Below are 15,533 nucleotides of genomic sequence, written 5' to 3'. Positions count from 1 at the left end.
ATACTTCCATTGAACACAGAATTTCTGTGTTTTATGCCACTGTGACTTTAGATAAAACTTGCCTGTCATCACAACAAACCTTTCATGTATGTTTAGCTGTATATATTTGCTCATTTGACTGTGTAACATCCATGGGTATTGTAACAATATGCTGATTGTACTACGTGTCAGTGCAGGCTGGTCTAGGCCGCAATTCTGTAGTGTCTCATCTCCATTTCGAAGTTAGTCCTTTCTTACTAATCCATGCGGAATAAGAGGATATGGACCCATATCAGCCAGGCCTGAAATGAATTTATTCATGATTTTAAAATGTCAGGTACAATGAAGTCAGATGTATTTCCATTTCTAAATATATCCCAGCTACACCAGTGCCTAACTCCTGCATGAGTCATTTGATTAAATTTCAGTCAGAGTGCTTCTTTGTTTAAATATTTGATTCGTTTTAAGTCACAGGACTTAATGTCATCCAGAAGTAACACAAACGACTTCTTCTACACAGTCAAAGTACTCAGTCACACAATATATAATACCATACAAATATACACAAATACCACACAATTGCATAAGAGCCCACTCTTTGAGCTTCGTTTAAACAAATCTGCAAAATGTATTTTCATGTACTCTTAGAACTCTGTTTAAATAATATCTGATCACATATCAACTTGTCTATATACATATATCCACATATCAGTTGGGACTGTAGCTATATACACTCCAAGGGCAGCAGAGGTGATCGGAGGGAGCTTAGACGACGAGGCCCAGGCGTTTCTTGATGAAGTGGGCCACCAGAACCTGAGGTCTCTGTTGGTACTCCACCAGCACATCATGAGGGGTGGCGATCTGGTCCCCGTCAAAACGGTTCAACAAAGTCACGCATACGACTGCAGCTGCGGAGGACAAAGGTGAAATCTGTTAGAAATATCAAAACAATGTAAAAAATTTAAAAAAGTGTAAAAACAAAAGCATTTTTGATTACAGGTTCTCTCTGTCAAAGTTAGTAGCATTGGAGACAGTGGGACTGTCATTTATTTGGAATAATACCTTTGATGCCACAGGCACGACACATGGCTGCGAAGACGGTGGACTCCATCTCAATATTCCTGACTCCCGTGTTAAAGGCTTTCCTCAGGTACTCCAACTTGTCCTCAGTGGAGAAGGAGCAGAGAGCTCCATCCAGCCGACCCTGACCTGGAGGACCACAACAGAAAACAGACTGGGTTAGACCAGAAGGCTAGTAGGCAACATTGGGAATGATCATCCTAAATTTAAAAAAGAGGCAGTCTGCGATTCGAAATACAACAAAACTTGCAGACTGTAGCTTTAACTTAGGGCTTTTGTGTAGCAGAGTGGACAGAGGTGAGTCACGTGATGTGGTTACCTTCATAGAAGTCACTGGTGCACATGGTGTTGCCGATGATGGTGGGCACGTCCTCTAACTCGGAGGAGCACTGCAGCAGCTCCTTGGAGACGCCCACGTCCAGCTCTGTGCTCCTTGTGACCACCTTACCTAGAACCACCTGCTCAAAATGGGCGCGGAAGAAGCAGTCCACCGCCTTGTCTGTGACCACTACTGTTCCTGGTGCCAGACCTGTAAGGGTGACATGACTTTAGAGAGCCGTGGCACTCAACTAGATAAACATGTATTAAATGTGTATCAACATTTGAAAGAAGAACGGAAGGGGGACAGTATGCTCTTACCGACTCCACCGGAGGTGCCAATGCGGAAGAGGATGAAGTCGATGCAGCGGGCATGATGCAGCAGTTTGATGAGCTCATGGAGCATGATGGAGATGGAAGGGATGCCCATACCATGCTGCAGAAACAGTGGGGTGAGGTTAACAAAGGTTAACAGAACTGCAGGAAAGCAGTGCTCGGCAGGTGAGGTGGCGAAGGTCACTACGTCCTGGTGTTGTGAAACGCCGACTTGTCGTGCATGCTCTCCCTAACGAGTAGACTGTATCACGGGGACATCCAGACGGTTACCAAATGAACAATTATTTGTCCATGAAGGCTGCTACCTTACTTGGAGGAAAACATTTGGCCACGTTAGCTTTTGCCGGCGACACCGTGCTACAGCTGCACAGCGGGAAGCAGCTCAGGTCGCCAGGCACTCTTCCCACTGGGCACGCACTGGTTGAATCAACGTTGTTTCCACGTCATTTCAAAGAAATTCCTTTGAACCAACGTGGAATAGACTTTCAATTCTGTTCTGGCACAAAAAAAATGACTGCTGTGCATCACCCAGATATGTACCATACAATGGGGGTGGTGGTAGAGGTGACTATTGTGGTAGAGGTTACTATTGTAAAGCGCTTTGAGCACCCAGGTAGAACAGCGCTAAATAAATCCAATACACTATTATAAGAAGATACAGCAACACACCAAACTGGACAAACATCTGATAATAACAGAACACCATTTCAGGTGTCAAGTCACTGGAATCTTCACTTCCAAGATGTAAAGTCTTAGACAGGCTATCGAAAGTCAAGTCAGGTCGTCATCTCGTGCGAGGGAGATGTGTGCTTCGTGCGATACTTACACTGATAGAAAGTACGGGTCCCACTTTGTACATGGAGTAGCGGTCGGTTCCCTCACAGATGTCTGTGACTTCATCCATGTTTCCGGGCAAGGCCAGCTCCTGGTGAATGAACTGAGCAAAGGACCTCATCCGATTGGCACTGCCGCCGACGCACACAAACTTCACGGGGGAGACAGAGAGGCCGTTGTAATTCCTTCGTCTATGAGACTAGCTTCCATGAATCAGGTACTTGCGCCTATTTTGTCTGGGTAACTTTCACAAACCTTGATGTCTCCGAACATCTCAGGTAGGTTGTGGGTCTTGGTCCCCAGGTTGAAGTGATAGAGAATGTCCTCTTCCATTGTATCCAAATGGGGGTTCTTCACATGGATCTGGGGGTTTTTGAAAGGGACCTCGGGTCTGTAATATCATTGACACGAGAGAGCACATGACAATTGCATAACAGAAGGTTCTTTAGTGCAGGACAATAACCAGTACTATAATAAAACCTCAAAGTAAAATACATATACTCACTCGCTATATTCAGAATGGTCATTGACAGTCCCTATACCGTTCAGTAAAATAGGTGACATAGTTGTTCGCTGTATCCTAAAAGAAATATGAAGAAAACATTTACAATTGCTATCAACTGTTGAATTATGACACAATATGTTATAAACACAATATTTATAGCCACAATATTACTACAGCCACAAGTGCAAAACATACCTTTCAGGCTAGAAAGGTTCTTCTGAATTCAAAGGGTAATATTCTCTGTTGTGCTGTGTAGCAGTTCCTAAATACTCTTTTGCCCGTCTCTGCCTCTTGTGCTGATATAACTTTGACCTGTGACTTCTCTCAGGAGTGATTGGTTGGGGAGGGAAGGGTAGTGACTGTCTGGTCCAGTCATTGGTCTGGTCTCTCCCACTGAAACGTGAAGTGATCTCAAACAAACACTAACTTAGACAGACAAACTTTCCAAATACTTGGCCCAGATCCAAAGTCATGACTCAAAACAGTATATATATATAATTTAAATAAAAAAACCTATTCATTACTTCGGTGGTGAAAAATACTGTACAAGGGCCATGGAATTGAAATTGAGTGAAATGGTTAAAAAGCCAAGTCAATGTTCTGATTGCCAGGTGCATTCAACCATTCTCAAACCATTCAACTATTCTCAAACCATTCAACCATTCTCAAACCATTCTCAAACCATTCAACCATTCTCAAACCATTCAACCATTCTCACAACACGATGAATGTTGTTACACAAACAAAAATGGCTGTCCTGGCCAGTTTTCAAACACAAACTAGACTGTTATGTAATTGTCACAGAATCCCGGGCATCTCATGACGTTCAGGTTCCAAACCAATTGAGTGTGCACAAATATTTGACTGTGTGTGTGTGTGTGTGTGTGTGTGTGTGTGTGTGTGTGTGTGTGTGTGTGTGTGTGTGTGTGTGTGTGTGTGTGTGTGTGTGTGTGTGTGTGTGTGTGTGTGTATCATCAAAACATATTACCTTCACCGGTTGTTTTAGATATGCCACATATCCTAGTCATTTGTTTAAAACATTCTTAAAAAAAAAAAAAAGATAACCTTTTATTTAACTTAGGGAACTTGTTTAATCATTTACGGGGAGAAATATGTCCGATGATACTGAATATTCACTTTGTATCCTGTGTCAATTACGTCGGTAGAACACAATTTCCACTATGACGACAGTGGAAAAGAGGAAGGAACAATTATGTAAGTCAATTCATAGAGATCTCAGGTTTCTGGAACAATCTAGCTACGAGTCACACTTCAACTAATACATGTCTAGATACCATTTCAAATGGTAATGAGTGCTTCATTGAGCTTCATTAAGCACACAAAGAGAATGAGAACACATCCAATGCTTCCATGCACCACACATTTATTTTCTTTAAAACAAATCTTTATAGCAACCATAACGAGGCACACACACACAAAAAAAGACATAACACTTCAAAACAGCAGGCATTTTTAGAGGAGCCCTTCTAAGCCATAGACACCTTTTAAAAGTAAACCATCATTCCCCAAACTACAACAGACGAACAAGAGCATAGCTCAGGCTAGTACATTAGCTGTTAGTGTTACAGTGAAAATGCAGTTCATTAGCAACTTCAGGCACAGAACAGAGTGGGTCTGTGAGCGCAATCTAACAGAATCAAGTTTTGCAGTTGTGTATACGTCTAGGGACAAGCATAAACATGTAGCATGACAAGAGTGCCTTAACTCTGACTTGAACCTAAACAAACTGCTTTTAATCGATCTATGAGCGGTTGTGAACAGGCAAAACCTGGTGAAGGAACGTTGTGGAGGAGAACATTGAGGAGTCAGTCGTGCGTCACTGCCTTTGCTCCTTTCTACTCCTTGGAACCTGCAGGAATACACACAAGTTAATTTGTGTGGGTGCCCCCCCCCCACCCACCCACACACATTTTGATTTGCAGTCCCACCCCATGATCACGGATAACAATGCAAGTCACGATTTCCCCCGACTGATTTATCGACAGGCATATCATCTTGTCTGAATGGAACACCCGTTGAAATTTTGCAACTCTACTTCGGTGTCCTTTGTATCAATTTATTGTCAAATAAATCTATATGACTTCATATACATTCAATATTTTATTAGTTAGTCTATGTGGCATGTGCTTCTGAGCAATGAGCCAAATTGCCAACTGAATTCAAATGACCTTGAAGTTCCAACATCAACCCACTGTCACAAACAGCTACTTACTTGATGAATGCGTATTTGGTGCCCCTTTCTGGTCCTCTAAATAGCCAAAGCTCAAGAGCGTAGACATGTTGACAGGGGTCGAATTCTGAGATTTCTGAGATCTGCAAGACCAAAATGCAAGCATTTAAAACACAGCGGGGGGACAAAATGGGGCCTAGATAAAATGCGGAAAACAAAACACTGAGCTCTTGAACATTTAGAGCTAGTGGAGGGTTCAAAACCATAAAAAACGTGGGAGAATCTGCCAGCTGATGGTAATATTGATATGGTGGGGGGGGGGGGGGGGGGGGGGGGGAGTACACTAACGGTGGCAGGGTAGCCTAGTGGTTAGAGCGTTGGACTAGTAACCGTAAGGTTTCAAGTTCGAATCCCCGAGCTGACAAGGTACAAATCTGTCGTTCTGCCCCCGAACAGGCAGTTAACCTACTGTTCCTAGGCCGTCATTGAAAATAAGAATTTGTTCTTAACTGACTTGCCTAGTAAAATAAAGGTTAAAAAAAAACAGCAAACACTGAAGATGGACCCTGAAAACACTTACCTCTAACTGAGATACAGTTGAACTGTTTTGTACCCTACAAAATGGGTCAACAATATCTTCACATGTAATTTTATTCATTATGGTTCTAATAATGTATTGACTGTGAAGCCGTAGCCATCTCTGACAATGTTGTACGCTTAAGAGACATCTCTGTAGGCCTATGTTTAACAGATCGATGCCACAGGTCACTGACAGGTGGCAAATGTAAAAAAAATAAAAAAAATAAACATTTGTTCAATGACTTGCATTGTAGAGTAAAGACCACATTGGTAGCAAAAACAAAGTCAGGGGAGGTCATGTCATCACACTATTTGAAGCTAGCGATCTGTCGATGTATTGTTTCATATAGCTAACTGAGCTGAACGTTTGTGAGGACATCTGTACTCTTTCATCAGTATTATTTGCAGACAGGCAAGTCTGGCATCGGCCCATAGTGTTAGAGGACCCATTTCTGCATGGACATTGCCATTTAGATCTTCCACCATGTTGAAGTAGTTAAATGGGTGGGGATTCCTATGGGCTGGGAGCGATCAGATAATGTTTAGAGCATTGTCTACTAGGGACTCATAACCCGCAGTCCCCTTTGTTTTATCCGTAGGGCGGTGATTCATAATCGCAGTCCTCTGAAGGGCGGGTAGGAGTCGGGTTGAATAAAGAGAAAACAATGCATTAGAAATCCCTAAATGTAGCCTCCCGGTTGGCGCAGTGGTTAAGGGCGCTGTACTGCAGCGCTAGCTGTGCCACCAGAGACGCTGGGTTCGCACCCAGGCTCTGTCGTAACCGGCCGCGACCGGGAGGTCTGTGGGGCGACACACAATTGGCCTAGAGTCGTTAGGGAGGGTTTGGCCAGTAGGGATATCCTTGTCTCATCGCGCACCAGTGACTCCTGTGGCGGGCCGGGCGCAGTGTGCGCTAACCAAGGTTGCCAGGTGTTTCCTCCGACACATTGGTGCTTCTGGGTTGGATGCGCGCTGTGTTAAGTCAACTTGGGAGTTTTTTTTTTTTAAATGCCGGTCCACTGAGGCAAAAAGGAAACGGAGAAACGGAGAGTTGAAAATAAAAAGAAGGGAGGGCCAGGAAAGCAACGTTTGGGAAAGATTTGGTGACGTGCTAGAAGAGGATGATAGCAGTGCCGACTACGTTATGTGTGATGACTGTGATGGTTTAGACAAATTCGAGAGCCAAGAGACGGGGGACTTCAAATATGGCACCTCAAGGGAATTGTAGCCAGATGGGTTAAATGGAATTGTAACCTAACTGAAAACTGACTGTAGGTCTATAAGCTCTCACTTAGCCTAATATAATATTAACTCCTGCAGAATTGAGCACTTATTGCAGTAAAGTGATACACCAAATGTACATTTGAACTCTGGAACAGGAGTAGAGAAATATGACTTATTTCTTTCAGCATCTTGAAATAATGAATGCGCGGTTAGGGACCGTCTGTAAAGGTGCCATCTTTATCAGCGTCATAAAAGCTGATAGTATTCCAACCACATAAAATATGCATCCGAGACAAACTTAAATCTTATCAGAAACATGTTGGGTTGTTTTCACTGCTTTTCATGCTGCACGAGAGAAGCATAGATGAAAGGGGAACTTAACCGACGTCAACTAGATTGAATTCATTGATTTGTTACATTGATGTTATAAATCACATTGATGATATTATTTCAGGGTTTATTTAATCTCCTAGTGCAGTAATGACTGAAGAAAAGCTGTCCAATCATAGGCAAGTTGAAAAGCAGAAACATATCAAAAATAGTCTGGAAAAAAATTAATTCGGCACCCCGTCAAAAAAAATTGTTCCGTCGTCACTGACTGTAGAGCACATTTTCTATCAGCCTATTGGCGGAGTTAGGGTCCCAGATTTAGTCGGGCGGTTGCGGATGGATTATTAGGAATTGCAGGTGGGTCCGGGTGAACAAACAGCTGACCCATGCATCACTATTGTCTACTTCTTCAAGTTGGTTTAATAATAGTTTGTAAATGTCATCGCCATCTGGTGCCACAGTAGATCAATGACAAGATTTGGTTCAGGTCGCCGGCACTGCAGGTGGTGGTAAATCACCATTATTAGCTTTGTGCTTTTTTCAAACACAAAAGAAAAACCCGACTACTTCAAAATGGAGATGGCCTCAATGGCGCTGCCCGTGTTGTTACAGATGCCATAATGGGACAAATAGAAAGATGAGCCCTTTAACGAACTCTATTCCTTGGCCACATCACATCGGCCTTATCCATTCTAACAAAGTATGGGGCAGGGGTTTTGGGCAGTGCTATATTGTATGAGAACTAGGAAGGCCAGGTTCAAGACTACCACAACATATATTGTCAGCACATTGAATCTGCAAGCTTCTGGAGAGACAAAGGTGCAATCTGGGATATTTGCGCCCGATTTTGGTCACCAAAATGAATGATACGAGGCCAATACCCATTGATTCTTGAATGATGTCAAAGGAAAATTGTATAACATAACTTGCCTCATGAGCTTGTGAGTAAAACGGTCCCTTCATAACTCAAAATTGAATGTTGTTTTAATCCATTATTTTTAAACAAATGCCTTTGTTAACAATATATGGCTTCAAACATTTTAAAAACTATATTGATGATACCATTGAAGTGCATCCAAAGCGGTCTGTAAATGTTAAAAATAGTTACATTTCTTCAGCCCCATCAATTGGTAGCGGGGCTGCTGGGCTGAAACACAAATACACCAAGAGTGTAGCTTTAATTAACACTCATAAACTGTTGCGCTTGGTAAATTACCCTACTTTTCACATTGCAATCTATGTTTCACATTTAATGCAGAAAATGTTGCCATGAGGCAACATACCATTTCTCTTCATCCACTTGCTTCCATGAATGAAGAAATAAACACCATTGAACTTGACAAAAAGGGGGAGCCTTACACTAGCCAATGAGGTCCTTTGGTGAAGTCACATGACATGCAACTCCTCTCCAGATCACATGCTAGTGGGAATAAGGAAACTCTGAAATTTCTGACTTGCTAACTGGTTGAACTTCAACTTGTTAGCAAGTCGGAAATTTCAGAGTTTGAACTAGCCGCGAAGGCAGAAATAGTTAGCTGCTACTGAAATGCCCCACAAATTGTTCTCATAAAACTGTGTACACATTTCCTTCAATAAAAAAATGGAAACTCAAACTTGGGTGATAAACATTAAATCAAAATTTCGAAGTATTTGTTCTTAGGAAACGGATCAAATGCATTTGTTGCTAAATGGAAACAAGTCGGAGGGCCCTGGAAGTCAAAAGCAAAAGAAAGTGAAAATGGCATTTTCTGTCATTTTTAAGTAATATTGGCATGAGTCATATGATTTTAACATATTTTTTTGTAAAAATAAAATATGGCCAAACAATGTTTTTATAAACGCATTAATAATACAGTACAATACTGCTTTAATAAATGTACAATATCATTTGTAAAAATATGGCCAGTGAATAATTTTATTCAAGATAACAATTTGTTATGAATAAAAACAATAATTATAATTCAAATACCTAATTTATATTAGAAACCAACATTTATGATTTTTGTAGTTACCGTTGTCACACAGTGTTTCCATATCTAACATTTTTTTAATCAAATGGATTTAGTATTTGTATATTTAAGGCCATTTTATATAGGAAAAACTAATCCAACATTTGTTTGCATAGTTCTTTCATAATGTGTGCAGTAATTGTGTACACTATTTTGGGGCGATAATGCAGCTTAGACGAGACTTACATTTTTAAAGTTAGAAACAAACTATGTTCATCTTGTATAGGCCTAAGAGCTGGCCCCTGTTCTATCAAAACCAGTAAGCGGCAACAAATTATATATTTTTCCCATATTACCAGATAGTGACCAATGACTTTCTTGGTAGGCTACTGTTTTAATTTTTGTTACAAGCCGTGTTTCATTTAAAGGCTGTGTAAAGTTAAGTTGTTTCAATGTATCGGTAGGCACCTGCGGCTTATGTGTGGCTTATTTATGTACAAAATACATATTTTTAATTAATTCAGTGGGTGCGGTTTATATTCAGGTGCGCTTAATAGTCCAGCAATTACGGTACTTCAAACACTTTGTCACAATGTTTTTTGAATGAACACAGAAATGCTGTTACCAGTTTTTTTTTTCACATTACAAAACAGTACTTCATAATTATTTGTATTCTTACAGTACAAAGAATCCCATATCATTGACAATCAATAGGAATTACATACTGAAATCATGTGTGTTTGACCTCTATTTCTATTTGAATGTAAATATACGGACAAAAATATAAACGCAACATGTATAGTGTTGGTCCCATGTTTCATGAGCTGAAATTAAAGATCACATACATTTTCCAAACACACAAAAAGCTTCTCTCTCTCTCTCAAATTTTGTACACAAATTTGCAGACCATCCCTGTTTGTGAAAATGTCTCCTTTGCCAAAATAATCCATCCACCTGACAGGTGTGGCATATCAAGAAGCTGATTAAACAGCATAATCAGGTGCACCTTGTACTGGGAACAATAAAAGGCCACTCTAAAATGTGCAGTTTTGTCATAACACAATGCCACACCTCAAGTCTTGAAGGAGCGTGCAATTGGCATGCTGACTGCAGGAATGTCCACCAGAGCTGTTACCAGAGAATTTAATGTTAATTTCTCTACCATAAGCCACCTCCAAAGACATTTTAGAGAATTTGGCAGTACGTCCAACCGGCCTCACAACTACAGACCACGTGTATCCACGCCAGCCCAGGACCTCCACATCCAGGTTTCTTCAACTGCGGGATCATCTGAGACCAGCCACCCAGACAGCTGATGAAACTGAGGAGCATTTCTGTCTGTAATAAAGCCCTTTTGTGGGGAAAAACCCCAATCTGATTGGCTGAGCCTGGCTCCACAGTGGGTAGGCCTATGCCCTACCAGGCCCACCCACGGCTGCTCAGTCATGTGAAATCCATCGATTAGGGCCTAATGAATTTATTTCAATTGACTGATTCCCTTATATGAACTGTAACTCATTAAAAGTTTAAATTGTAGCGTTTATATTTTTGTACAATATATATATGAATCTTTGAGCATATAACAGAGAGTTGTAAAGGTACCCAAGCTGCCTGGAGCTGCACTCTGCTGTGCTGTGAATGAAAAAGTATAACATTGCCATCTTGTGGATATATGGTGTAAACATTTCAATGGGGTCACTCACGTTTTCTTGAAATTGCCTGCTGCATCTTCATTCTTTCCCGATGCTAAGGACAAGTTCTCCATCTGGCTGTTGGGAGAGATCTGACAGCAGAAACAAAAAGTGTCTTGAATAGTAATTTATCATCTGGAATCACGTCAGGATTGAACACGGGATGAAACCCCCTATTTCAATTGGCAACATCAGCTTCTATTGGACATACTATGTCACTTTCTTCTCTATCACTGCAACTGCAAGAGAGGAATCTGATAAATGTAGAATAATTCAAATATGGTAAACGCCAGTGACAATTTGATGCTAATCAAATACATTTCAGCAACAAATGGGGATATAGCCAAAGATGGTGGTATAGTGGTTGGTTATAAGTTCACTAGATACGGTAGGTGTTGAGTCTGAGAACTCTATCCATGGTTAGCTAATATTTGTAATGAGCTAAAAACATGTAGCTTTTCATGATACTAGGCAGGTGATATCATGCTGTCAAAAGAGAAGTCAATGTCCAAAATAATCTAAACAGGTCTGTCTGCATACTGGACTTTGAAGACCTCAGAATAAACTATTAACTCAATTTATCGTAGCACAATATGAACGGGGAAGTATTGTTACATTTGCTGGGTAGCGCATCATCAGAAGTGAAATTGCAAGGATTTCTCCATTCACCTTCTCTTTGTCATCAAAGTCCCTTTCCCAAGTTGACTTATTATCACTCCCAAAGGGAGCATTAGTTGACATGTAGTTTTGAAAGCTCTCGGTTGGGCTGGAAGAAAGACAAATTTACAAATGTCAAATGACCCATTATACTAATAATAGCCTTAGCCTGTATAACTGGGCTGCATTCAGCAGGACTCAACAGTGTGCAATGTTTGATACGTGAGAGACGGCGGATGTTCTGAAGAACTAGTTGAAGAATGTTGTGATAATAGTGGCCCAGAGGCTGAATGTGCATACTGTGCTCTGCATGGGTTTTGCGATATCAAATGGTAACCACGCCCATATTGATCAGCCCACACTCCACCACACCCACCAAACGGGAGCAAACACACAAAGGCTGTTGAAGAACGGTGTGCACCGTTTGGGGGAAACGTGTCATTCAGTACAAACCGCCAAGCAATGTGACAAAACATTTAGCAAACTGAACACACCCGTTTTACAATAGGGTACAACAACCATACAACCTCAAACAAATATGAAATTTGGATGATCAATGCACACAAACCATCTTGGCCTGGCTAAGTAGACATAAATTACGAACAAACTAACTTCACAAATAGATTATTTATTAATCCAGAGTAACCATCATTATTCTCATCTTAATTTGCCTTTTTGGCTGTACCTTGCTTGCTCTTGAGCTTTTGGAGATCCAGAGAACCAGTTTGGAGCTTTGTAAGATGATGCAGAATTAGGTTTGGTGTCCAAATTGGTCTCCTCATGCCACAATAAACCTGTAAATGAATGAAAAGAACTTAGTTACCAATGTTGTACACTACAGTGGTTCCCAAACTGTGGGGTGTGCCCCAGGGATCAGCAGGGGGGGTGGGCTTTTTAAAGGAAATCAGTCTGGCAACTTACTCTTTAAAGTTGTAATAGTAAAATGCACAAGCCGCAAGTTTGAAATTGGGTAGCGCATCATCAGTTTTCCTCTTGTCATGTCAGTCATTGCATACCTTAGGGACCTTTACTATTGCATCTTAGCCACATTATCACTGCTCATCCATATATTTTATACTTATATATTCTTACCCCCATTCCTTTACTAGATTGGGTGTATTAGGTTTTGTTGTAGGATTTGTTAGATATTAGGTTTGGTTGTGGAATTGTTAGATATTACCTGTTACAGATACTGGTGCACTGTCGGATCTAGAAGCATAAGCATTTCACTACGCCCACAATAACATCTGGTAAGCATGTGTATGTGACCAATAAAATTTGATTTGGAGCTATTTATAACTTGTCTGAGATGAGTGATGTTCCCTAATGCTGAAAGGGGGGCCTGCGTGGAAAAGTTTGGGAACCCCTGGTATACTTAAGCAATAACCCCTGGTTAGGTACAAGGGGGTTGTGGTATATGGCCAATATACCATGGGTAAGGGCTGTTCTTAATGCACGATGCAATGCAGAGTGCCTGGATACAGCCCTTAGCCATATACCACAACCCCCCCCCCCCCCACCGGGTTGCCTTATTGGCATTATAAACTGTTTACCAACGTAATTAGAGCAGTAAAAATAAATATGTTTTGTCATACCAGTGGTATACAGTCTGATATACCATGGCTGTCAGCCAATCAGAATTCAGGGCTCAACCCACCCAGTTAATAATACTAGCTATTTGCTAGTTAACGACAAAAAAAATGTTTTAAAGTGTCTCGCTTGGCCATCCTTACAAACTGGATGGGTGTGTCATTTTACCTAGCTGCACTTTTTTTTACAGTCTATGAGCTAGACAGATAGCTAGCAATAACTTACTTCATTTCCACAGATGAAAGGGGAGATAATAGTCTTTGTTATTTCTAGGTCAAACAGAATACCGTTTTTACCCCTCTGTCCTCCTTGTTTAGCCAGTTTAGTATAAGCAGAATCGGACTCATTAACTCCAGTACGGCGTCCTTTAGTCCTCTCCTCAGGACCATTGTTAGCATCGTCAGACAGCCCAGGAATCTGGGAAGTCGGGGCAGCTTTTGTTGAATCATCATCACCATCACCATTGCCAACGCCTAAAATAAAAAAAACACACAATTATAAAGGCTTTGCTTCAAGTTGTTGCTAGATCGTTAGCTAACGTTAGCTACTTCAACTAGCTAGCACCTTCACCTGGTAACTTTACATCTTAGAGGCTTGTTAGAATAAGAGGTGTAACGTTAGCTAGCTAGCCAAGAGTCAGAATCAGAGATATTAGCTAGGCCTTCACAGCTAACGGTAGTTAGCTACGTTAGCTAGCTAGTCAGCGTTGCACATTTGAAGACCAATTGTACTTGCCATTGTCGTTTTGTCGGCGATCTGTGTCAGTGTTCATGTCTACTGTTGTCTTTCTGTTGAAAAAAGAACGCAGTACATTGTCATCCTAGCGTACACTGCTGGTCAAATTGCTAGCTCGGTAAGGACGTTAGCTTAGCAATAAGGCGTTGCCAGCTAGCGTTAGCAGATAGCTATACGTGTTCGTTTTAGTACATGGGTGTAAGTATAGGTAGCTAGTAAGTTAATGTGAGGTTCAAGCATAATTGCAAAACATGACTTACATTACCAGCTATACTGCGTTTGCAAATCTGGACACCGGCAAAAATAGTGCGGAGAAAACCCGAGTATGGATTTCGAGCTAACTTGCAGGGAGTGACAAAACAAACGTCTGACTGTGTCGAGAGTTTTGTTACTATGGAAACAGGGCTGGAGCGTTACTTTTTTAGGAATGTGTTCAATAACCTTTTTTCGTTAATGGGTTTAAAAACAGAAATGATGTGAAATTCATTTGAATTAGAGCTGATATCTATATTTAGTTTTTGACTGTTTATTAAATAAATAAATACAATATTTAAATTATGAATAATCCACCAAACCCTTTATCTGCTACTTATTGTAGCCTATCCATAACCCACAATATAGTTGAACAAATTTGTTCAAAAAATATATATATTAAAAAAATTATAAGAATATTTTATCTTCTGCTTTATTATTTGAATACCTTGTAGCTAGACCTCTATTTATGCCTAGTCTTAAAACATTAGGCTAATTTTCCATGAATGGGCTTGCAATGCAGAAAATGAAGACAACATCTTTCCTCCCATCTCTATGGAAGCTCGTTCCGGCCACCAAAAAATGAAAATCTGACTACAAGTTATAAGATACTAAGTCATTATTTATGAGATAGTATGCCCTAATTATGAGATATGTGAGTCATTTTTATGAGATAAGCAAGTCATATTTGTGAGATAGTATAGTCATTATTATGAGATAGTAAGTCGTTATTATGAGAGTAATTCATTATTATGAGCTAGATAGTCATAACTATGAGATAGTAGGCCATTATTATGAGATATGTGAGTCATAATATGAGATACTAAGTCATAATAAGGAGGTACTAAGTCATTTTGTTGATGTGAGTTGGTATCTGTTTGATGACATCTGGTTGACATCAGATTTAATTAAAGACATGCTCCGGAACTTTGGCGACTACTAAGTGTATTTTACACATCCCGCTTTGGGCTGGATGTGTCAATGTGTAGTTCATACATGCATAATCTCTGGGCAGAATTACTGTTTTACCCCAATTAACCATGAAATCCCTAGTTTGAAAGCAACAGTTTTTCTGGAAGCTGTGCTGCGCTAGTCTGGGTACCAGTCCCTTTAGCTAATCCATTCCGTGTACTCCATGTCATGTGCCAAAGAGACCGGCCTTTCTGACATCTTCAAGTATGAACATTATATCATTAATGTGCTTGAAGAGAACAGAGAATTTAAACCTGACTCAATCACAGCTATCCTCCAATCACAACGATTATGCAAATGTTGAAACTAGC

At 40.6% G+C, this 15,533-nt stretch overlaps 2 protein-coding genes across 5 annotated transcripts; both read right to left on the bottom strand.

The window, feature by feature from the left end:
• Positions 1 to 276: 276 nt before the first annotated feature.
• Positions 277 to 3,682, bottom strand: LOC124043820 (uridine phosphorylase 2-like). The gene is made up of 8 exons (XM_046362814.1): positions 3,248 to 3,682; positions 3,053 to 3,127; positions 2,803 to 2,938; positions 2,540 to 2,698; positions 1,699 to 1,813; positions 1,379 to 1,588; positions 1,042 to 1,188; positions 277 to 887 (listed from the first exon to the last, which is right to left on the bottom strand). Exons 2-8 carry the CDS (start codon positions 3,109 to 3,111, stop codon positions 745 to 747), a joined length of 969 nt encoding a protein of 322 aa, XP_046218770.1. The 5' UTR covers positions 3,112 to 3,127; positions 3,248 to 3,682; the 3' UTR covers positions 277 to 744.
• Positions 3,683 to 4,419: 737 nt separating this feature from the next.
• LOC124043821 (uncharacterized protein C7orf57 homolog) lies at positions 4,420 to 14,410 on the bottom strand. 4 transcript variants are annotated; one of them, XM_046362815.1, is made up of 9 exons: positions 14,259 to 14,410; positions 13,999 to 14,051; positions 13,551 to 13,736; positions 12,359 to 12,467; positions 11,686 to 11,782; positions 11,029 to 11,108; positions 8,485 to 8,523; positions 5,286 to 5,386; positions 4,420 to 4,922 (listed from the first exon to the last, which is right to left on the bottom strand). In XM_046362815.1, the coding sequence occupies exons 2-9, from the start codon at positions 14,033 to 14,035 to the stop codon at positions 4,909 to 4,911; spliced, it is 663 nt and encodes a 220-aa protein (XP_046218771.1). In that variant the 5' UTR covers positions 14,036 to 14,051; positions 14,259 to 14,410; the 3' UTR covers positions 4,420 to 4,908. The 4 variants fall into 4 exon arrangements, with proteins under 4 accessions (XP_046218771.1, XP_046218772.1, XP_046218773.1 ...); XM_046362816.1 differs by having other exon boundaries at positions 13,560 to 13,736; XM_046362817.1 differs by lacking the exon at positions 8,485 to 8,523.
• Positions 14,411 to 15,533: the final 1,123 nt, after the last annotated feature.

Source organism: Oncorhynchus gorbuscha, linkage group LG09, assembly GCF_021184085.1.
Source record: "Oncorhynchus gorbuscha isolate QuinsamMale2020 ecotype Even-year linkage group LG09, OgorEven_v1.0, whole genome shotgun sequence".
Lineage (NCBI taxonomy): Eukaryota > Metazoa > Chordata > Actinopteri > Salmoniformes > Salmonidae > Oncorhynchus > Oncorhynchus gorbuscha.
This window is presented reverse-complemented; position numbering and strand designations above follow the sequence as displayed.

Coding starts and splice junctions, on each gene's coding strand:
- LOC124043821 (XM_046362815.1), bottom strand. CDS start 14,035: ATGAACACTGACACAGATCGCCGACAAAACGACAATG. Junction 12,468..13,550: donor AGGACAGAGGGGTAAAAACG/GTATTCTGTTTG, acceptor ATTCATTTACAG/GTTTATTGTGGCATGAGGAG. Junction 11,109..11,685: donor ACTTTGATGACAAAGAGAAG/GTGAATGGAGAA, acceptor TTCTGCTGTCAG/ATCTCTCCCAACAGCCAGAT.
- LOC124043820 (XM_046362814.1), bottom strand. CDS start 3,111: ATGTCACCTATTTTACTGAACGGTATAGGGACTGTCAATGACCATTCT. Junction 2,939..3,052: donor GACCATTCTGAATATAGCGA/GTGAGTATATGT, acceptor ATGATATTACAG/ACCCGAGGTCCCTTTCAAAA. Junction 1,589..1,698: donor TGGCACCTCCGGTGGAGTCG/GTAAGAGCATAC, acceptor TCACCCTTACAG/GTCTGGCACCAGGAACAGTA.